At 36.6% G+C, this 24,904-nt stretch overlaps 1 protein-coding gene across 6 annotated transcripts in view; it reads right to left on the minus strand.

Annotated features, from left to right (window-relative positions):
- Window positions 1-24,904, minus strand: part of WDR64 (WD repeat domain 64) — a 229,641-nt gene that overhangs the window by 48,014 nt on the left and 156,723 nt on the right. For all 6 annotated transcript variants that reach the window (XM_016430227.2, XM_007481554.3, XM_007481553.3 and 3 more), the window contains 3 exons: window positions 16,384-16,485; window positions 12,390-12,462; window positions 11,428-11,464 (listed from right to left, as the gene is read on the minus strand). In XM_016430227.2, coding sequence (XP_016285713.1) covers window positions 11,428-11,464; window positions 12,390-12,462; window positions 16,384-16,485 — 212 coding nt within the window. The remainder of the gene's footprint in view (window positions 1-11,427; window positions 11,465-12,389; window positions 12,463-16,383; window positions 16,486-24,904) is intronic.

Raw genomic sequence — 24,904 nt, forward strand, 5'->3', positions numbered from 1 at the left:
AGCACAACTCTGGAAATATCTGCATGGTTACACTGCCTGATGGGATAGGTAATATTACATAGTTTTGTCATCATGGTCCTGGCAGCAAGGCAAACAAAAAAAGTGTGTTGGACCTAGAATCAGGAGAAATCCAGATTTAGATCCTTCCTTTTACACTTATCAATTGGATAAACAAGGAGAGATAAGTTACTTATTTTTTTTAAGCTTCAGTTTCCTCATCTGTAAAATGGGAACAATAATATCAATAGGCATTTGTTATCCTAGAAGGCTGTGGTTAAGTTCAAATGAGATGGTGGTGGTGATGATGATGTTGATAATAATAATAATAGCTGATATCTATGTAGTGCCTACCAAGTACCAAATATTATACTAATATTAACTCATTTAATTCTCAGAAACAATCCCAGGAGATAAGTTTTTATTACTATCCCCATTTTACAGTTGAGGAAGTTGAGGCAGAGGTTAAATGCCTTGCCCAAGGTTACACAGTTAATAAGTATCTGAGATCATATTTCAACTCAGGTATTTCTCACTCCAGGCTCAGTTCTCTATCTGCTGCACTACTTAGTTTCCATATTGTAAGTAAAGCATTTTTGCAAACCTTAAAGTGCTATATGAATGTCAATTATTATTACTAAATAATTTAAAATAAAATATTATTAAACAAATGTTAATATATATTTCATGGTATATATTTATAATTTGTTATATATAATTTTGTTCTAAATTATGTAATATATATTTATAACAAATATAGAAATTATAAAATAAAGCTTTAAGTAAAAATAAAATATTTATTATTGTGATTAATTATTAAAAATTTAAATTATTACTAAATATTTTATGTCATTTTCACTCAGTGGCAAACTCCATACCTCACCTCACATATCATACCCCCCCCCACACACACATACTCCCTTTCCCTCAGTTATGAAAGGAATTTTCTGTTTTAAAAGAAAGCAGTGGAGGCAGAGTTAAGATGGTGGCTTAGGATCAGCAATAGTTCAGACCTCTGAAAACCCTTCCTTACCGATCACAAGCTAAATTCTCCGAGGGGACTGAAAATCAAACCTAACAACAAGACAGAGCTGGGGAAACCTCCTGCTGGACTCAATTCAAAAGGTATGCCCTCCAAAAGCTGGAATCCAAGAACACTCGGGCTTAGGAGGAAGGCAGAGGGAAGGTACAGGACCCCTTTCCCCCACCCCCCAACTAGAGTGCTAAGCCTCCAGAGGCAGCCAGAACCTCTGGGCAGGCAAAGGCGCTGGTCTGGAGGGTGTACCTTGCAGGCAGGGCTGTGCCAGGCTCAGAGCATCGAACACAGGTGGCAGGGAAGCAGCTGGAGAGGAAGAGAAGAGCTGGAAGCCTGTAAGGACATCTGACACCCTCCATATTGCTCCAACCTTCCAGGAGGTTTTGGCCTCAGGGCACATCCAGCCAAACACAGCTGAACTTAATCCCATCAAAAGTCTTCAGAGCTCAAGGAATACTAAGTTCCAACACCCCTCCCTCACTGACTACTGGACTTTAATCCAATCAAAAGCCTCCAGAGGACAGGGAAGCTCAAACTCCAACACTCCTCCCCACAAATGGCACTGAAAGATCTGACAAAGCTCCAGTAGGGGAGACTGACAGAAAGCCCCAAAACCAAAAAAAAAAATGAAAGAAGCAAGAGAACAGACAAATACAGGGAGCAAAGAAGGGGTAAATATGAGCAAACAACAGAAAAAAGAAGAAAGCAATTACAATTGACAGCTTCTGCACAGGCAATGAACCAAGAACAAACAATACACAGGAGGAGGCAAGTAATAAAACAGAAATCCCAGCGAATTGGATACAGGCTTTGGAAGAACTCAAAATGAAATTCAAAACACAATTAAGAGAGGCTGAAGACAATTGGGAAAAGAATTTAAAAACTAAGATAAGTCATCTAGAAACAGAAAATAGTGTCTTGAAAGCCAAAATCAACCAGTTTGAAAATGAGGCAAAGGAGATGAAAGATGAGGCAATGGAGATGAGAGATGAGGTAAAGAGAATGAAAGATGACCTCCAAAGAAAATCAGACCAGAAGGAGAAGGATGACCAAAAATCCAGGGATGAAATCCAGTCTTTAAGAATCAGAATACAACAGCTAGAATTAAGTGACCTCACAAGGCATCAAGACACTATAAAACAAAACCAAAAGAATGAAAAAATTGAGGAATATATGAAGCATCTCATTCACAAAACAGAGGCTTTAGAAAATCATTTGAGGAGAGACAATTTAAGAATTATTGGTCTACCAGAAGACCATGACAAATTAAAAAGCCTGGACATAATACTACAGGACATTATTCAAGAAAACTGCCCCGATATTCTAGAACAGGAGGGAAAAGTGAAGATTGAAAGAATCCACAGATCACCTCCTGTACTTAATTCCCAACTGACAACACCCAGGAGTGTTATAGCCAAATTAAAGAACTATCAGACCAAAGAAAAAATATTACAAGCTGCCAAGAAGAAGTCATTCAGATACCATGGAACCACAGCGAGGATAACACAGGATCTGGCTGCATCTACACTGAAGGACCAAAAGGCATGGAATATGATATTCCAAAAAGCAAGGGAACTAGGTCTACAACCAAGAACCAATTACCCAGCAAAAATGACTATATTCTTACAGGGGAAAGTATGGTCATTTAACAAAATAGAAGAATTCCAAACATTTGTAAAGAAAAGACCAGACCTGAACAGAAAATTAGATGCTCAAGCATAGAACTCAAGAGAATCATTAAAAGGTAATATAAAAAAGAGGGGACAAAAAGAGAAAAACAAAACAAAACAAAAACCACTTTTTTTAAAGAGACTCAATAAGTTAAAATGATATGTATCCCTATAAGAAAAGAGGTCATTGGTAACTCTTAAAAATTGTTATTTTCAACTGGGCAGCTAGAAGAATTACACTTAGAGGAAACAGTGACAAGCTGTATAGGATGAAATGACAAGACATAAATAGGTATATAGATATATGTATGTATAAATATATATATATATACATGTGTATATATATGTAGATATATGTATGCATAAATACATATACATATGTATATATAATCTATATACAACTAGAGCTAAGAAAGGGGTTAATACTAAAAGAAATGGGAAAAGAAACAAAAGGGCATAAATTTATATGACACAAAGAAGCTCATGGCAGGAGGGGGGAGAACATCAATATACTGGAAGGGTAAAGAAGTTGGTGATAGGAAATACTCAACTCTTATGTGCATTGAAATTGACCCAAAGAGGGAAGAATAATCCAATCCATGGGGTCAGAGATGAGATGTGTGACTTATAGGGGAGTATAAGGGTAACAAACAGATTGGTGGGGAGGGAAGCAGTATAATGGAGGGAGAGGGTGGGGGGTAGTTTTAGAAAGATTGCAAGGCAAATGGGGGGGGATAAGAAGGGAGGAGGGTAGAAAGGGAAGTAAAATAAGGGTGGGAACTAGGGGGATTGACTAAAAACAAACATTGGTATAGAAGGAAATAGTGAAAGAAGAAAAGGCAGGACCAGGAGTAGAAATCAAAATGCTGGGAAATAGTCAGCTGGTAATCATAATTCTGAATGTGAATGGAATGAACTCACCATTAAAATGCAACTGAATAGCAGAGTGGATTTGAATGCAAAACCTACCATATGCTGTCTACAAGAAACACACCTGAGGAAGGTAGATACGCATATGGTGAAAGTAAGAGGATAGAGCCAAAATCTATTGGACATCAACTGATAAAAAGAAGGCAGGAGTTGCAATCATGATATCTGACAAAGCCAAAGTAAAAATAAATCTAGTTAAAAGAGATAGGGAAGGTAATAACATCCTGATAAAAGGTAGTATAGACAATGAGGAAATATCAGCACTCAACATATATGCACCAAATGGCATAGCATCCAAATTTCTAAAGGAGAAACTAGGGGAGCTCAAGGATGAAATAGAAAAACTATACTAGTGGGAGACCTGAACCTTCCTCTATCTGAACTAGATAAATCAAACCAAAAAATAAATAAGAAAGAGGTAAGAGAAATAAATGAAATCTTAGAAAAATTAGAATTAGTAGATATGTAGAGAAAAATAAACAGGGTCAAAAAGGAATAAACCTTTTCAGCAGCACTTGGTACATTCACAAAAACTGACCATGTATTAGGGCATAAAAACATTGAACACAAGTGCAAAAGAGCAGAAATAATAAATGCAACCTTCTCAGATCACAATGCATTGAAAATAATAATTAGTAAGGGCACATAGAGAGGTAAATAAAAAATTAATTGGAAATTAAACAATACGATTCTCCAAAACTGGTTAAACAACAAATCATAGAAACAATAACTTCATTGAAGAAAATGACAATGATGAGATATCCTTTCAAAACCTATGGGATGCAGCCAAAGCAGTACTCAGGGGGAAATTTATATCCTTGAGTTCATATATTAATAAATTAGGGAGGGCAGAGGTCAATGAATTGGGCATGCAAATTAAAAAAACCTAGAAAGTGAACAAATTAAAAATCCTCAGATGAAGACTAAATTAGAGATCCTAAAAATCAAAGGAGAAATTAATAAAATTGAAAGTCAAAGAACTATTGATTTAATAAATAAGACTAGAAGCTGGTACTTTGAAAAAAAAAACAAATAAAATAGACAAAGTACTAGTAAGTTTAATTTAAAAAAGGAAAGAAGAAAACCAAATTGACAGTATCCAAGATGAAAAGGGAGACCTCACCTCTAATGAAGAGGAAATTAAGGCAATCATTAAAAACTATTATGCCCAATCATATGGCAACAAATATAACAATCTAGGAGATATGGATGAATACTTACAAAAATATAAATTGCCTAGACTAACAGAGGAAGAAATTGATTACTTAAACAACCCCATATCAGAAAAAGAAATTGAACAAGCCATCAAAGAACTCCCTATGAAAAAATCCCCAGGTCCTGATGGATTCACAAATGAATTCTATCAAACATTCAAAGAACAACTAATCCCAATATTATACAAACTATTTGACAGAATAAGCCAAGAGGACTTCTATCAAATTCATTTTACAACACAAATATGGTACTGATCCCAAAGCCAGGCAGGTCAAAAACAGAGAAAGAAAACTATAGACCAATCTCCCTAATGAATATAGATGCAAAAATCTTAAATAGGATACTAGCAAACAGACTCCAGCAAGTCATCACAAGGGTTATTCACTATGACCAGGTAGGATTCATACCAGGAATGCAAGGATGGTTCAACATTAGGAAAACTATCTGCATAACTGACCATATTAACAAGCAAACTGACAAAAATGACATGATTATCTCAATAGATGCAGAAAAAGCCTTTGATAAAATACAACACCTATTCCTATTGAAAACACTAAAAAGTATAGGAATAGAAGGGCCTTTCCTAAAAATAATAAACAGTATATATCTAAAACCATCAGCATACATCTGCAATGGTAATAACTCGAATCCTTCCCAATAAGATCAGGAGTGAAACAAGGGTACCCATTATCACCTCTATTATTTAACATTGTATAGAAACACTAGCAATAGCAATTAGAGAAGAAAATGAAATTGAAGGTATTAAAATTGGCAATGAGGAGACCAAGCTATCACTCTTTGCGGATGATATGATGGTCTACTTAAAGAATCCTAGAGAAGAAACCAAAAATCTAGTCGAAATAATCAACAACTTTAGCAAAGTTGCAGGATACAAAATAAACCTGCATAAGTCATCAGCATTTCTATATATCTCCAAACCATTTCAGCAGCAAGAATTAAAAAGGGAAATTCTATTTAAAATCACCCTAGACAATATAAAATACTTAGGAATCTATCTGCCGAGACAAACACAGGAACTATATGAGCACAACTACAAAACACTCTCCACACAATTAAAACTAGATCTAAACAATTGGAAAAACATTGATTGCTCATGGGTGGGACGAGCTAACATAATAAAAATGACAATCCTACCCAAATTAATTTACCTATTTAGTGCCATACTCGTTGAACTACCAAAGAACTTTTTTACTGAATTAGAAAAAAATATAACAAAGTTCATTTGGAAGAACAAAGATCAAGGATATCCAAGGAAATCATGAAAAAAAAATGCAAAGGAAGGAGGACTTCCAGTCCCAAATCTTAAACTATACTATAAAGCAGTGGTCATCATAACAATTTGGTACTGGCTAAGAGACAGAAAGGAGGATCAGTGGAATAGACTTGGGGTAAATAACCTCAGCAAGACAGTCTATGATAAGCCCAAAGATCCAACTTTTGGGGACCAAAACCCACTTTTTGATAAAAACTGCTGGGAAAATTGGAAGACAGTATGGTAGAAATTAGGTTTGGATCAATATCTCACACCCTACACCAAGATAAACTCAGAATGCGTGAATGACCTGAATATAAAGAAGGAAACTATAAGCAAATTAGGCAAACACAGAATAGTATACTTGTCAGATCTATGGGAAAGGAAAGACTTTAAAACCAAGCAAGACTTAGAAAGAGTCACAAAATGTAAAATCAATAATTTTGATTACATCAAATTAAAGTTTTTGTACAAACAAAACTAATGCATCCAAAACTAGAATGGAAGCAACAAATTGGGAAACAATCTTCATTACAAAAACCTCTGACAAAGGTCTAATTACTCAGATTTATAAAGAGTTAAACCATTTGTTCAAAAAAATCAAGTTATTCTCCAATTGAAAAATGGGCAAGGGGCATGAATAGGCAATTTTCAATCAAAGAAATCACAACTTTTAATAAGCACTGGAAAAAGTGTTCTAAATCTCTTATAATCAGAGAGATGCAAATCAAAACAACTCTGAGGTATCACCTCACACCTATCATATTGGCTAACATGACAGCAAAGGAAAGTAATGAATGCTGGAGGGGATGTAGCAAAGTTGTGTAAAAATGGAGATTTGAACCCCAGACTTCAATCCCTAGAAGTCCTTGGTACTTCTCAGAGTTCCCTATAATCTCACCTGAGTCCCCACCTGGGCGAGAACACAAATTGTATTTAAACTGGTTTCAATGCCTACTTAAGTCTCTCTCTCTTCCACTACTCAGAGATTGCAACATGTTCTAAGTAGGCTGTGAATGGACTAATCAGTCCTAGACCCATGGTTTATTATTTTGTATCCTTGATTTCTAATAATTGTTAATAAACCTCATAAAATATAATATTTTTCTCAGTAGAGACTAAATTTAACTTTTACAGTCTGGAGACCACTAGATTGGATGAGAACTTCTCAAATTAAAAAAAAAAGATAGCCTAGATAATTTTTTGAGCCACATTTCTCCAATTATTTTCAGAAAAGCCTCTTTATCAGCTCCTTCCTGCAGCCATCCACTCCTCCTAAGATCCCTCTCCGGCTTCAGCCCTGGCCCTGCCCGCACCCGGCTCCTACTGCCTGCTTCTGCGCTCCTGTAATCTGGACCTGTTTGACCCAGATAGCTCTTCCAATCCTGACCCACCTGGACCTAGCCCAGCTGATCTCCAGCCTCCAAGCTAGATTGTCCCAGGCCTTGCTGGTAGCTGCTCCAATTTCTTCAGGATCAAAAACCAGCTGGTAAAAATGGGGGTATTCTTTCTTTAGGCTACGATTAGCCTCCATGTGGCAAGGGGCATGGGATCACAGAGGGGGAGAAAGAGGAGAAGGAAGAGACTTTTGCAAACAGGAAGTTGATTACAAGCATGGGGTATTTCAAAGGATATCTTTTGAGTGCACTGATTCTGTTACTTCAGGGGGAAAATTCAGCTCCCTGCAATTCTTTGGCCCAATTTGAGATTCCAAAAACCCTCACTATGGGGAGGCAGCTCAGTGGCTCAGTGGATTGAAAGCCAGGCCTAAAGATGGGAGGTCCTGGGTTGTAATCTGGACTCATACACTTCCTGGCGGTGTGGCCCTGGGCAGATCATTTAACCCTCATTGCCTACCCCTTACCAATTTTCTGCCTTCTAACAATAGTCATCTAAATGGATAATTAAAAAAAAAACTAACTTTAAAGAGACTGGAGGTTATATTTTTAAGGCATTTCAGCCTCCAATGTTTTATAAAAATCTCTGTATTTTATTGCATTTTACTGATTGTTTTGTTTAAGATTTAATTTTGTTGGTTTTAAGTTCATATATTAATGTATTCACTACTATTCTGTTACACTGAATCAGTTTAATGTAATGGGTTTTAACTACTGTTATATTCTGTTGCTTTTCCCCTATAACTACACTGAACAAATATTATTGAATAAGCCCATATATAAAAACAGCCTTTTTCTGTTTTGAATTTGTAAATTGTCACACAGAGGATAGATGGACTTCATCAAAACTGGTTACAATTGTATAACAACCTTTGGAAAATTTAATGAGCTAAATATCTCAAATTGATTTTAAGGGGTCTTTAGACATGATTTTTAGAATTTTTTTAACAATCTCTGGTCATTTTGCCTGCCCCTAACAGTAGGTAAGATCCATTTTAGTAGCTGAAGTGAAATACAATTATCATCTCCACCTCCCACATTGATAAAAATGTGAATGGATGGGACATCACAGTCTCATACCAAAGAACTGGGAAGTTAATCCCAGGGCATATAGTACCCGTGGAGCACTCCCAAAAGAGGAGCACATCTCTCATTTATAACTCTTCAGCTCACTTTTCCCAACATCAACAGTACAGAATTTGGGTTTTTTTTTCCTAGACTCCTCTGCCACATTTTTGTAATGATATCTAGATTTCTTGATGATGTTTTAGACCCAAATGGGTTTTACTTTGTTTAAAAATATATTTGCCAAGGTTGAAAGATTTGCTACATTTGTAAAACTTGTGACAAGTATCCATTTTCTTTAAATGTTATACAGCAGACTCATGTAAAAATGATAGTGGTTTTTCATTGCTGTTGTAATTAATTGGGCTACTGAGAATTTTGGGGATATTGATACCTACATATTTATACTACTGTTCTTTATTTTTAAAAAAAACTGTTACTTTGTGAAATTCATTTCCTTGTACTCAAGTGGATCATGGCCAGGTGTGAAGAGGAAATGGATCTCATTTTTGGTGAGAAAGCCTTGTATTCTGTATTTTCTTAGCTGACACAGTGTGTCAATGATTATAAGCTACATTTTTAAATTTAAAACTCTTTTATTATTATATTTTTCTTGAATGTGCAATATACTATTTATTTTTTCTCTCCTTTTTTATATTTGAAGCACATGTCACCAGTATTAAGATTTTCTTTAACTTTTTTGATTTATCAGTAATATAAGTTTAACATACATTTGCTATAATGTCAATGCATGCCCCCAAAGCTTGAGACTATAAAAATGATGCCACTAATTGTTTTAAAAAACTATGGGACTTTGCTTAATGATTCTGTCTGATTCCAGAACAAGATATACAAAAGAGCCATTGCACAGGGCCAAAGAAGTACAAAGCTAAACCTGACTAGTGCCAAAAAGAGCACACAGGATATATTAATGTGGACTTGAGGTTGCGATGCTTAACATACGTTAAGACATAGACCTTCCTTGTATCCACACTCTTCTTGAAAATACTTAAAGACGAGTATCTCAAACTTAGCTCCTACCTGACTCCTAAATCTAGTCCCTTTTCTGTCTTCTCTAGTATGGCAACTTTCTGTAGTACTGGCTACTGACTGGGTAAATGCTTACTTGCTTATATCATTTTAATTGGGCCCTGATTCAAGGACCTGTTATAGATTTATTTTTCCTTTACTTAGAATTTTTACACATAAGACGTAGATAGTCTATATTCTCATCCAGAAATTATCTTTTTTTATTTGGATTTTTCTGATGTCTTTTAATTTCTCTTGCCAATTGATTCATATACCTCATAACTCAGCCATGCATCCCTAAATGATCCCTGTGTTTTTCAGTCACCCTCTTCAAGGGGGGAATGTAAAAATATAATTATTTTAAATTGCAAAGTTTAAATTCCTTTTGAGAAGAATTTTAGGTTAAGAAACATGCACCTCTCTGAATCCAGAAACTGAACTGTTTGGAGAAGGCACCATGAAGATGCCTCCAGACCACAAGCTACATGAGAAAATCAAGAATGAACTTTGGGTGTGGTTGATTGAACATTTATTTGTATGTATACTTTCATGCCAAAGGGGACTTCCCCCTAACTGGTTTTTTGGCAATGCATCCAGCAATTATTGGTTTTGTTCTTTTTTCCTCTTATCCTCAAACTATTGTAATCTTTCAGTTGATGATGTTTTCATGTTCCTTTTGGGGAAACTGGTTTCCCAATAATGATCAAAGGAGGAATGTAAAAAATGGAGATTTGAACCCCAGACATCAATCCCAGAAGTCCTTGGTACTTCCCAGAATTCCCTATAATCTCACCTGAGTCCCCACCTGGGCAAGAACACAAATTGTATTTACACTGGCTGCAACACCTACTTTAGCCTCTCTCTCTTCCACTACTCAGAGATTGCAACATGTTGTAAGTAGGCTATGAATGGGCTAATCAGCCCTAGGCATGTGGCTTATTATTTTGTATCCTTGATTTCTAATAATCGTTAGTAAACCTCATAAAATATGATATTTTTATCAGTAGAGACTAAATTTAACTTTTACAGTCGGGACATTAATGCATTGCTGGTGGAGTTGTGAATTGATTCAACCATTCTGGAGGGCAATTTGGAACTATGCCCAAAGGGCGCTAAAAGACTGTCTTCCCTTTGATCCAGCCATAGCACTGCTGGGTTTGTACTCCAAAGCGATAATAAGGAAAAAGTCTTGTACAAAAATATTCATAGCTGCACTCTTTGTGGTGGCAAAAAATTGGAAAATGAGGGGATGCCCTTCAATTGGGGAATGGCTGAACAAATTGTGGTATATGTTGGTGATGGAATACTATTGTGATAAAATGAATAATAAAGTGGAGGAATTCCATGGGGACTGGAACAACATCCAGAAATTGATGCAGAGTGAGAGGAGCAGAACTAGGAAAACATTTATACACAGAGACTGATACACTGTGGTACAATAGAATGTAATGGACTTCTCCATTAGTGGCAATGCAATGATCTTGAACAGCTAGGAGGAATCTAGGAGAAAAACCACTATCCACATTCAGAGGAAACACTATGGGAGTAAAAACACTGAAGAAAAACAATTGCTTGAATACATAGATCGAAGGGATATGGTTGGGGATGTAGACTAAATGAACACCCTAATGCAAACATCAACAACATGGAAATAGATTCTGATCAAGGACACAAGTAATACCCAATGAAATTGTGGGAAGGGGGGGGAGGGAGGGAAATAATGTGATTATTGTAACTGAGGAATAATGTTCTAAATTGACTAAATAAACGAATTCAAATGGAAAAAATAAAAGAAAGCAATCATTTCTTTCCTACCTTTAAGATCAACTTCATGTATACTTGATTTGCTTCCCTAAAATGAAAAGAGGGAAATGTATTTGACCAGGAAATGACAAAACTTCAAAATGTTGTAATGTAATATAGGTAATGGGCTTAGGACTTAAATTTTTAGAGGGAAAAAGAGAACAAAATGGGCATTGGGACAGAGGCAGCAGCATACTCAGTTCCTGCCATTCTATTGTTAAGACTATGATTCACATGGCAGTTACAGGGCACTGGGCAACTATAGGCTTCTAAGGCAATTGGGTGCTGCATGTGGATAGAGAAACAAGAGTCAGGCTGCTGGCAAAGGGAGTAGATGGGAACAATCAGAACTAGAATCAGTAGCTCACGTTTTCAGGAGAGAAGCCAAAGGGAAAAAGGAAAGTAGAGAAACTGTTTGTGGAGAATATAGCTATTGATAGCAGGTGGAGAGGACATTGGAGATTGAGAATATTGCTGGAACCAGAAAAAGAAGTTGCTTGAGCAATCTCATTCACACATCCTGATTTCATACTGAGTCATGGAATCTTTTCATTTTTTAGTGCATGTTTAAAAAAGAGGCAAGGTGACCTTTGAAGAAGAAAAAAGAAACTAGCTGAGAAATCCAAGTCCTGACTTCCCCAAATAATTGGGCATCAATCCTTTAGAAAGTTTGGCCATAAGTCTCCATTTTGGAGATCTCATAATGAAGATAGAGTGCTTAATGACATGTTAAGTAGACCTCTCACCAGGAAAATCTGAGTTACTTAATTATGAAGGCTTCCATTGTTTTAAAAGTTTTTCAAACAGGAGAAAAAAACCTGTCCCAGAGTGGACACCAAGTGCTCACACTTGTAGGTAATTCTCACAGTCTCAAAGGGTAGTAATGTGAGAAAGACTAGATTAATAGAATATGATACCCAAATGCAGATGAACAATTTAGAAATCAAGAATGTATAGAAAGGGAAGAAGCATACCTTACTGCTTAGTGCACCACCACGAGTAGACTCACTTTGTGCTGACGAAGTTATTGATTCTTCGCTCATTCTCCTAATGTCAAAGAAGAATGAGAGGAAGAGTCATTATGATATGTAACCTAGTGAGGGACAAGACTTCAGTGTTTCTATGATTTCAAGGAGTTTCCTTCCAAAGATACAGATGCAATTTTTTCATGATTTCTCATTTTGTGTCATTATTATTATTATTTTTAAATCCTTACCTTTGTCTTAGAATCAATGTATTCATTCTAAGGCAGAAGAGCTGTAAGGACTAAGCAATGGGGGTTAAGTGATTTACCCAGGATCACACAGCTAGGAAGTGTCTGAGGCCAGATTTAAACCTAGGACTTCCTATCTCTAGGCCTTGCTCTCAATCCACTGAGCCACCCAGCTGCCCTCTCATGCCATTCTTGTCTTTGTTCTTTCCTAAATTCTCCACAGAATCTAGCTAATGTAGCAGAGGCCTTTTGCTAGGTCATTTTGTATTTCATGGGTATTATTAGTGCAGCACTTCATTTGCCTTCATCCTTGTATGTTTGGCCCATTTCCTTTTCTGATCATGTATTTATTGGATAATATTGCTATTAAATCATGACCTAGGGCTATCTTATTTTGTACTGTTTCTAGAGAGCTTGCCATTACTGTGAAGGCCTAAGGTTAGACTAGATATTGTTAACCTGAAGAAATTAAGGGAAAATATTCTGCTTCTAGATAGAATAATAAAACTTGTCCTCTTGTTCTAAGTAGTTTACTGGGAAACTGGGAAGTTTTCATTTTTGACTCCTTGAAATATAATATTCAGGATTTTAAAAATTATGTTTTTAGGGAGCCCAGTTATTCCCAAACTATTTCCTTAATCCCTTTTCCAGGGCAGTTTTTTTATATTATACATCTTACATTTTCTTCTATTTTCTCCCAATATTTAGATTTTATTTAAATATTTCTCTTTGTGTCATGGTTTCTTTATTTGATTCATTCCAGTTCTGAAAGAATTCATTAGTTTGATATGGTTAAATATTTTTTTCATTCTAGCTATCTTCTAATTCTTTTCTTTAAGGCTTTATTTCATTCTTTATCCCTTGCTTAATTTCTCTAGTACTCACGTAGTCCTTGTGCACAGTAAAAATTTTTCCCTTCTTCTTGAAGTGGTAGAGTTATTTTCATCTTCTTTTGGGAGAACTTAATTTATTTATTCATTAATTAATTAATTTATTTATTTATTCATGCATTTATTTATTTATTTAAAACTCTTACCTTAGGCAGAAGAGTGGTAAGGGCTAGGCAATGGGGGTTTAGTGACTTGCCCAGGGTCACACAGCTGGGAAGTGTCTGAGGCCAGATTTGAACCTAGGACCTCCTGTCTCTAGGTCTGACACTCAATCCACTGAGCCACCCATCTGCCCCTTTTGGAGTAACTTTAGATCTATCATCTATAATAATATTTTTATACTGGTCTTCTTTGATTTACTCATCTCTCCTGCCTTATTTCCTAAACTGGAGCTTTTGGCCAGGATTGAGCTCTACCCCCATACCCCAACATACACACTTGGTATGACTCAGTTCCCTTGGATTCCTGCACTGACCTTCCCCCTGCTGGAATTAGTCCTTCCCTGGGATCTTTGAGGTACAGAGCATTTAATGTTCAGGGTCCTATGGTTCCTGAGGATAGACTGGTAGGGATCCTGGGGCCCCTGGATGCCTAGACTATCCAGGTCTGTTATCCTACCAAATTGATTGCTGATCCTTCTTGCATCAATGTCCAGTGTCCTCATCTTGGTGTTTCTGACCAACCTAGGGTTTTCGTGGGTAGGGAGATGGGGTAGAGCTTTATTCTTGTTGCTTCAAGATACAGAAGCTTATAGGCTTCTGTTTATGCTCCACAATAGCTCCAAGTCATTTCTGTTACATATCATAATTCTATTGGGAGCAAGTGCTCTAGAATCTTCCTTATGCAGAAGTTAAATCATCCCAGCAAGCAGATGAGAACTATCCATACTAAGCTTTTGCCTTCATTATGGTCATAGGAAAATCCAATAAAGATCTCCATTTCATGAAAACGGGGAGTTTCAAGAAGATTAAACAATTAGGATGTACCTTTTTTCTCTTGAGCTTTCAATGAAGAAAATAGATCTAGATGAAATAGATCTGGTTGGCCCCTGGTTCAACCCAGGCAAGGGAGTTTAGTCCTTAACCTGAGAGGCCTCAGTCCTTGTAGCCAAGGACCTGGAGATATAGGAAGCCTTTCTCAAGAGGACAGGTCTCTCCTGAGGCTAGTTTTCTTCAGAAAATCCAGGAAAGGAGTCAGCTTTTTCACTCACCACTTGTCAGTCCCAAGGAAGACATTTAAGAACAGCCACACCAGGAACAGGGTCTCAGGTCCAGTCAGCAGATTCTTCACCAGCTTCAACTCCAAAGAATGAAGAACTGTCTCTCACAGGAAGTTCAACTCCAAGTAGAACTCCAAGTAAAACTGCATTCAGGAAGTTGTCACTCCCTTTTAAAGACATTTTCTTTTATGTCACTTCCTGTGCCTTTCCTTAATTATACATCTACCAATCACAGTTGAAGCTTTGCTTTAGGACTGCCCAGGGGCAGTCAGTTTGATTGATTCATCACCCACTATTGCGCACGTGGGTCACAGACCTCCCCCACTCAAGTGTGAATGGGTGATCAAATCTAAAAATGGGCAGATCTCCCCACTCAACTTTTAAGTAAGGTATTAAACTTTTGGTGATTAAATCTAAAAATGGGCAGGGGGGGTAATTTAATTTTCACAATCAGGGGAGAGTAAATTAATTTTGTTTTCACAATCAGGAGAGAGTTAAATTTAATCTTCATAATCCCTCCTGATGATCATTGGGAGACTAGTCTCCCCACTAATCATTTAACATAATCATCTTGTACCCCTAAACATTTCTAACTACAGATGTATACAATATTTCACCTTCTAAGAGGAAACTACAATAGTTAGAGATAAGAAGGAAATAGAAGAGAGAGAAAGCAAAACCAGTGTTTTGCTAGGTGCATTGACAAAAAGCCAATTATGGGGCAGTCCCCTTTGGCATAAAAGTATACATTTACAATAAATGTTCAACCCCCCTCAGTTCAATCAATTGCACCCAAAATTTCATTCTGGATCTTCTTGATGCAGTGTAGGTTTCTGCAGGCATCTTTCTTCAAATAGTTCATTCTCTGGATTCAAGGAGTTAGAAAATTTCTTTTCCTGAAATTTTTCTCAAACAAAAATTTAAATCTTGGATTCTTTTGAAAATACAATACACTTCTGCCTGAAGAGGGTGTTCACCAACACCCGGATCTTCCTTAACACAATAGTTAACATGTATTCCTTCCTCCTATTAGAGCTTTTTCATAGTCCCCAAGAATTCCCACTCTTCTGCTTAGTATTGAAGGCCATGAAGTGTGTTTAGGGGTAGAAATATATATAGATAGATCCACTGCTTCACTTCTATTATTGAAAAGAAAAATATGAAGTTGAAATGGACATAGGTGAAATGCAGCTCCTGAAAACCATAATACTTTTCCTAAAGACAAAAAAAGTGACAGCTAAAAAATCTAATAGATAACTGTTCCTAATCTGTGTCTTTGCTCTTTTATTGGGGTTATTATTCAGTCATTTCAGTTGTGTTCAACTCTTTGTGACCCCATTTGGGGTTTTCTTGGTAAAGATTCTAGAGGGTTTGACATTTCTTTCTCCAGTTTTTTACAGATAAGGAAAATGAGGCCAACAGGCTAAAGTGACTTGCTCAGGGTGATACAGCTAGAAAGTGTCTGAGGCCACATTTGAACTCAGGATTTCCTGACTTGGGGCCAGTGCTCTATCCATTATACCAGCTAGCTGCCTTAGGTGCAGTGAGATAGGACATATACTTTTAAAACTATCCTTATTATTGACTTAAATGAACTAAGATTTATGCCTTGGGCAGATTTAGTTAAAGAATAAGTACCAACTTACCTTATGCAGGCACTGCCACGGAAGAGGAATAAGATAGCATTAATTTTAAGACGTTCAGGATCCAGGTCAGGGTCTATAACATAAGCATCCTCTGGTCTGTGCCTATAAAGAAAAAATTACATATATATACATATATATACACACACATACACATATACATATACATATACACACATATGTATATATATGTATGTTTGAACCTGAGTAAAAATCACGTTTTGCAAATTCCTATGCTTATGAGATTACCAAGTAAACTTTAGCCTCCAAATGAAATAACACTTAGTGAAATCTTATTTTATAGGGGCACCAATATTTTGAAAACATGGCAGTTTCTTTAAAAACAAAACAACTGTTCTACTTTCAAATAAATGAGTCTGTTTTCTTAAACCAAAATTTCTCCCAATATCTCATTTTTCACCTCCATGAGAGCCAAATATTTTAAATTAAAAAAAGAAAAAGATTAGCAAAACTGATCAGTATATCAAAAACTTCTGAAAATATATGCAGTCTTTCATATCTATATTACTCTCATTTCTGCCAAGGAATGAGGTAGGGGCCTACTTACATATTTCTCTTTATTTGTCAATACCTATTCTTTGAAGTTTTTTATAACATTCACTTTTTATGGTATTGTTAGAATTTCTTTTCCCATTTTCACTTTTAGTTATTGGGTATATTGTTTTCTTGCCTCTGCTTACTTAACCCTGCATCACTTAATGTAGATCTTCCATGCTTCTCTCTATTTGTTATATTAATTATTTCTTACTAGGCAGTAGTATTTCATTGTATTTATAGATCACAATTTGTTTAGCTATTTCCCAGTCAGTGTATATCTTGTTTTCAGTTTCTTGCTCTTACAAAAAAATGTGATACTATGTTTTGGTGTATATGGATACTTTCTTCTTATAGTGACTTCCTTGAGATTTATGCTTAGTACCTGGAGTTTCTAGGTCAAAGGCTATTGATGTTTTAGTCACTTTATATAATTCCAAATTGCTTTCCAAAATAGTTTTACTGATTTACAAATCTACCAACAGTGCACTAGTGTACCTTATCTTCCTACAATCCAAAATAAATTAACTATTCCTATATTTGGTTTTCTTTGTCAATTCACTGGGTTGTTTCGACCTCATTATTAGTGATTTGGAACATTCTTTTGTTTTTTTTGTATAGTTGTTTCAAATTATGTCCTAGTCTTCATGACTCAATTTGGGTTTTTCTTGACAAAAATACAGAAGTGTTTATGTCATTCCTTCTCCAGATCATTTTACAGATGAGAATACTAAGGCAAACAGGGTTAAGTGGTTTGCTAAGGTCACCCAGTAAGTGTCTGAGGTCAGATTTCAACTCAGATCTTCTTGACTGCAGGCCTGGCACTCTATCCACTGTGCCACTTAATTGCCCATTGTTATTAGTAGTTTGCAGTTTTTCTTTTGAGAATTCTCTTCATATTCTTTGACCATTTGTTTACTGGGGAATGATTTTTGACCTTACATAGATGTATTTGTGTGTACTATTGTCTATTTCAGTGGTGTTAAAACCAAAATAGATATGAATTTTTGCAGGCTGCACATTGATCTAGAAAGCTACAAATTAATTTTATCAATGTTATGATTTATTTTTATTTAATTTGTGAAACATTTTCCAAATACATTTTAATCTGCTTCAGCAGCACCCAAGAGTTTTATGTGCTGCAAGATTGACACCTCTAGTCTATATAACTTGAATAACAAACCCTTATCTGAGAAAATATATACAAATACTTTTTTCACATTCAACTCATTCTATTCTTAACCTAGATGCTTAATTTTGTATAGAAGTTTTTCAATTTCATGTCATCAAATGTTTCTGGGTTTTTTTTTTGATAATTGGTTCTAACTCTTGTTAAGAATATTTCTGCTTATAGGTGAAAAGATGTAAGATCTGCTTCTTTTCTAATTTTTTTCATGGTATGGTATTTAATAATAAGATCATATGTCCATTTTTAACTTGCTGTGGAATATAGTATAATCTAGGCTTAATTTTTGCCAGAATACCTTTTAGTTTTCCCAGAAGTCTTTTTAAAAAAATCAAATAGAATTCTTTCTTAAGTAGTTTATGTTTTGGGGTTTATTAATTACTGAGTTACTACACATAATTGATTCTTTCTTTTTTAATCTGTTCCACCGACCTATTTCTCTCTTTTTTAACCAATACTAATTTTAATAGCTGCTACTTTATAATCTAGTTTGGAATCATTATTCTCTATTGATTCCTGCCTTTTAAGAATTTCACTTGATTTCTATATCTTTTGTTTTCCCAAATATTAGATATATTTTAACCCAAGACAAAAGCTCTATTTTTGTATCTTATGGTTTAGCCCTGAAAGTACAACAGTTTGCCACATCCCATTCTCTACCACCTTTGCTAACTATACATTTCCCATTTTCTTCTTTTACTTCTCAGGGACTTATCTTCATTTGGAGATAGAGATTTAAAAAAAAATCTATTCCTACATTTTTCAGTTTCTTGCCCAGGACTACATAATTCTTAGAGATTTTTTTTAAAGGTCACTTCTGGCAGTAGGATTTGTTCCTGTATGGATCATAAATATTAGGAAGTGGTCCCCAGGTTTGACAATTCTTGGAAGCCTTTCCCAAATGAAAGTATTCCAAATAATTGACATTTTCCATGTGTGACCTTTTTTCAATTCTTGTCTTTCTTGACTTCTCTATTGCTTTTAACATTACTGATCACTCTCTGATATTCTTTTTTCTAGATTTCTATGATGCTATTCTCTACTAGTTTGCTCTCCTCTTACCTATTAGACTATTCCTCAATGTTCTTTGTTGAATCTTCATGCAAGTCACACCACATAACTTCATTGGCTCTATCTTGTCTCTCTTCTCTTCTTCTTCTATGCTCTTTTGCTTGATGATTTCATTAGCTCCCGTAAATTCATCTGTTACTGCCATGCAAATATTTGTTCAAACTAACTAACCTCTCTCTTGACTTCCAGTTTTACAACTTCTACTGCTTATTAGATATCTCCAAGAAGATGTCTAATAGACATTGTAAGTTTGGTATATCCCAAACTGAACTCATTATCTTTCTTCTCTCCCAAATCTTTTCAAACTTTCTTTTACTGTCAACAGTATTGCTATCTTTCCAACCACTCAAATGCACAACTTAGATGTATTCTCAATGCCTCTTTCTCTCTGAACTTCCTTTATCCTTTTGCCAAAGGCTTTGGATAAATCTCTTACATATGCTCCTTTTCTCAGTATGCCTACACGATTGCAATAGCTTGCTGGTTCATCCACCTACCACAATCTTTACCTGCTTTGTTTCATCCTCCTCTTATTTGTCAAAATGGTCTTTCTTTCTTTTTTTCTTTAGAATACTTTTCTATGGTTATATGATTCATGATTCCCGCTGCCCTCCTGGAGCTGACCAGCAGTTCCACTGGGTTATACATGTATCATTTTTTCAAAAACTATTTCCACATTATTCATATTTGCAGTAGAATGATCTTTTAACATCAAAACCTTAATCATATCCATATCAAACTATGTGATTAATCATATGTTTTTCTTCTGCATTTCTGTTCCTACAGTTCTTTCCCTGGATGTGGATACTATTCTTTTTTTAAAAAATTTATTTATTTATTGAGTCAATTTAGAACATTATTCCTTGGTTACAAGAATCATATTATTTCCCTCCCTCCTGTCCACCCACCCTTCCCATAGCTGATGCACAATTTTACTGGGTATTACATGTGTCTTTTATCAAAATCTATTTCCATGTTGTTGGTGTTTGCATTAGGATGTTCATTTAGAGACTACATCCCCAGCCATGTCCCCTCAACCCACATAATCAAGCAGTTGTTTTTCTTCTGTGTTTATACTGCCACAGTTTTTCTTCTGAATGTGGATAGTGTTCTTTCTTGTAGATCCCTCAAAGTTGTTCAAGATCACTGCATTGCCACTAATGAAGAAGTCCATTACATTCTATTGTACCACAATGTATCGGTCTCTGTGAACAATGTTCTCCTGGTTCTGATCCTTTCGCTGCTCCTGGTTCTGCATCAATTCCTGGAGGTCATTCCAGTTCACATGGAATTCCTCCCCTTCATCATTCCTTTCAGCACAATAGTGTTCCATCACCATCAGATACCACAAATTTTTCAGCCATTCCCAAATTGATGGACACCCCTTCATTTTCCATTTTTTTGCCACCACAAAGAGTATAGCTATAAATATTTTGTATAAGTATGTTTCCCTATTATCTCTTTGGGGTACAAACCCAACAGTGGTATGGATGGGTCAAAGGGCAGGCAGTATTTTAAAACCCTTTGGGCATAGTTCCAAATTGCCCTCCAGAAAGGTTGGACAACTCCACCAGCAGTGTATTAATGTCTCAATTTTGACACATCCCTTCTAACACTTATCACTTTCCTTTGCTGCCATATTGGCCAGTCTACTAAGTGTAAGGTGGTACCTCAGAGATGTTTTAATTTGCATTTCTTCAATCAGGAGGGATTTAGAACACTTTTTCATGTGCTTATTGCTAGTTTTGATTTCATCATGTGAAAACTGACTATTCATGCCCCTTGACCACTTGACAGTTGGGGAATGTCTTGATTTTTTGTAAATTTGACTTAGTTCCTTATGTATTTGGAAAATTAAACCTTTGTCAGAGGGCAAAATGGTCTTTATAAACCACAGGTTTAACCATGTTACTGCATACACAGTAAACTTGAGTGGCTCCCTATCACTTTCAGGATAAAATGGAAAATTCTGTTTTGCTTTCGAAGTCCTTCAAACCTACCCCTCCCAACCTTTTCACTTTCCATTGCCCTCTATTCTCCCCTCTCTCCACCAACACACCAGCCCTGTATTCTATAATGCATTGACACTGTCATCCTTATCTCTTTGTCATCCCTCACATAAGACACTATGGCATTTACAGTGATTGTCTCCCATACCTGGAATACTTTCCCTTCTCATCTTTACCTTGTGGTTTCTTTAGTTTCCTTCAAGTTAAGGCTAAAATCTCATGTCCCACAGGAAGTCCTTCCTGTTCCCCCTTCATTCTTGTGCCTTCTTGGAAGGAAAATGAACTTGGAAGAGCTGTAGGAGTCTACACAGTGGGGGATGGGCAAAAAGGAACACAGAACTTTGGAGAGAGAAGGGAAGAGAGAGCTGATCAAGGCAGTTGGAAATGGACCACTGTCTGGGATTATCTCATCAGAGAGGTTGGATCTTGCTAATTCTCTGATCCAGTGATCGCTTTCCCTATGATTCCTGACCCCAGATCCTCACAAGAAGACAAGCCAATTGGACAGGACTTTGAAACATAAGCTTTCCACTAAAAAAGATTTCCATCAACCTCCTTGAACCTTGAACTTGGGGACACTCACTGTGCAGCCAAGAAACCAGAGTTTCTTTACTGTGACCCCAAGGGGGTCAGGTGAACCAAAACCTGATCTTCCCGATTTTGGGAGAAGGGTAGTAGTTAGATAGAGACCCCTTCTCCCTCCTTCCTTCTTGAACCTCAAATTTTCTACCCTCCATCTGTCCTGTTCTTTTTTTGCTTCCCTCAAATAAATTCAGCTAATAGGACCCAGAAACTGACTCATACCTTTACTAGAGGGAAGCTTGAGATTGAGGAGGAGAGAGGTGATATTTTTCTCTTCAGAAAGAGATTTATCACCACAAACTTATTCAAACAAGATCCTTCAGAGAACCCAGCAGTTAAGAGTTGAAAGCAGCCATAGTGGGGTGGGGGCGATTTGTCAGGGAGAGCTGAGGGGGAAAAAGACAAACCCATCCTCCTTCTCTCCCTTGGCTTATCAACATCATCTCCTCACTCAACATGTTCCTGCCTTAGAAGAAGACTCCATTCCCTTTTCACCTTTTCTTCCTTTGTCATGAATCTCTCCCCTTTTTACCCCCTTTATTACAAGTGGCACCACAGAGGTTAGAAGGATCCATCACCAACTGCCATTCTTTTGACAGTTGTAGGCAGGGTAGCCATCTTAAGGGACAGTACACAGGCAGTCATTACATAGAATCAAAACAAACATTTTGATTCCTATTAAAGAGAACAATCTTGCAAACAAAGAGGGGTAGCCATAACCGGGAACCAAAATGATCCAAAAAATATGTTGGATAATGTTGGTAGGATCCATCTTAGCATATTGGGGGTACTGTTTTATTTACAATACCATCACTGCTATGATAAATGATATAATTGGGGCAATATTTAACATCAATAAGTACTGGAACAAACTACCATTTGAGATATCAACATTATGGCAGACTCTTCCATAGGCATATGTAGCTCTAGTGACTATTGGGAAGGCATGTACATATATCACAAAGGGGATTAGGATAATCCTGGGAAAGAAGGCAATGAACAAAATAATGGGCAACAAGCTAGACATATAATTTTCTCAAATACCAATTATAACTGAGATGTACCAGGAACATAGCATGAGAAAGAATGGGAACTGGGGAATGGGACTGAGACAGTGACTAGGGAGGTGGCTAAAGACAACACAGACATGAGCAAGGGCACTGAGACATCCAATTTAACAACAGCAGTAGCAGTGGGAGTGTGCAACAACAAAGTCATGGTAGACACACAAACTGGCTATGAACCTGAGGAAGTCCTGGGGGCACATAAAATCATGCCTCTCTGGGATTTTGCCAAACTGGCACCAGACTCAGGAATACTGTATGTAAAGATACATAAATATTTTACCATCCAAGACTTGAACTCATTGAAACACAGGATGCCCTGATTTATATCTGATCCACTTAAATGTGTAAAAGAATTGAAAAGAGCTTTCAGGCTTTATGAGCCTGATTTCAGGGATGTAGAAATCCTGCTTTCTGAGCTTTTCACACCCAAGAATACAAAAAATGTATTGAGAAAACTCACCAAGATGACAATCTTACCAGCTGGCTGGAAGTATATGAAGATTCTGACTTTGCAAGACCATTAAATATGACTTATCTTTAAAAAGCTAGGGAGGATTTGTTGCAAGCAATAAGATCTTTTTGTGATAGATCAAATGCATGGGGGAAATGTGACAGATTGCAACAGGAGAAAAAAAGGACACCCTTCCCTATTCATTGACAGGCTTCTCAAGAAAGCAGAAGCCATCTTAGGTTATAGCCAAGATTCCCAAGAATCCATTGCCTATGTTAGAAGGCAATTCCTTAAAGATTGCACCCATCATTGTAGAAATTTTTTCCAGAATTACTGTCCCAAAAATGAATCCCTTTCCCTGTCAGAACTTAGGGATTCAGCCACTTGCCTGTTTGGAACACAGAAAGAGCAAGACAAAAAGAGAAGTTAAAGCAAAAATTACATGAAACCAAAGAAACTTTAAAACAGGAGATAGAAGAGGTCAAACACCTGGCCACAATTAGGACATTCCCACCACAAAACACAAAGTACCAACAAAGAGGGTAAAGAGATAAGAAGTGTTTCTTATGTAATAAAATCAGTCATGTAGTTGCCCAATGAAAGCCAAATATGAGCAAGGATACAGTAGGGGTGGAGATTATCAATACCAGAGATCACAGAATAGAGGGCACAGTAGCAATTATGGGAAACAGCAGGCTGACGAGGGGAACAAGAACAAGTGCTGTAACCATTGCAAATTCAGGGAAGAAACAACACTTGACCTAAAGACAATGCAATCCCTCATAAGCCAGGGTGCAAAGCCCTGTTACTCAGAAGTTGTAGCTAAGGGGAACTGATATACACAATGAAGTAAGGACTTGGCTTCATTTAAAATATAAGAAATGCCAGGGAGAAAAAATGTGGAAGTAACCACAGGGAAGAAACATGGGAATATAATCAAAGGGTGGAAAAATTGGGATGGAACAAAAGGGAGCAAACCTAAACATTTAATGGTGGGAGAATTGAAATTTATAAGAGTGTTAGAGGAAACAAAAGTGCAAAGCAGAGGGAAATACTAGAGATAGAGAGAGAATTGAAAATTAACATTGCAGACATGAGACATGAAATATTTAATTCACAGGGGTTCATACAAGAACACAATGAAAAAACCAAAGAGCAACTTAAAACATACTTGGAGAACTTCCTAACATGTAAATAAGGACTGGAGGAGGAAAACAGAAGGAAGGGTAACAAATCCTTTAACCAAAATCAACATAAAATAACTTTAATAGAAAGAGCAAGACATCAGTTCCCTAAACCACACCAACGAGGTAGCAGAGAAGGACTATGATACAAGGAAACTAAAACACATAGAAACGAATTCCACCATTTGATTTACCTTCATTGTATATCTTTTATTCCCCCAACTTGATTTTCTCTTTCCCTGGCTGGGAGTTAGCAATTCTAAGGGACTTAGTGACCTCATCTTTCTGGAGGCATGAAGCCTCCAGGTAAGGCCCATCTTCTTGAGACTCTTCCCCTGGCTGGGGCTTAGAAATTCTAACTGATATCAGAAGAAGCCAGAGTTCTCTCTCTCTCTCTCTCTCTCTCTCTCTCTCTCTCT

Source organism: Monodelphis domestica, chromosome 2 (assembly GCF_027887165.1).
Source record: "Monodelphis domestica isolate mMonDom1 chromosome 2, mMonDom1.pri, whole genome shotgun sequence".
Lineage (NCBI taxonomy): Eukaryota > Metazoa > Chordata > Mammalia > Didelphimorphia > Didelphidae > Monodelphis > Monodelphis domestica.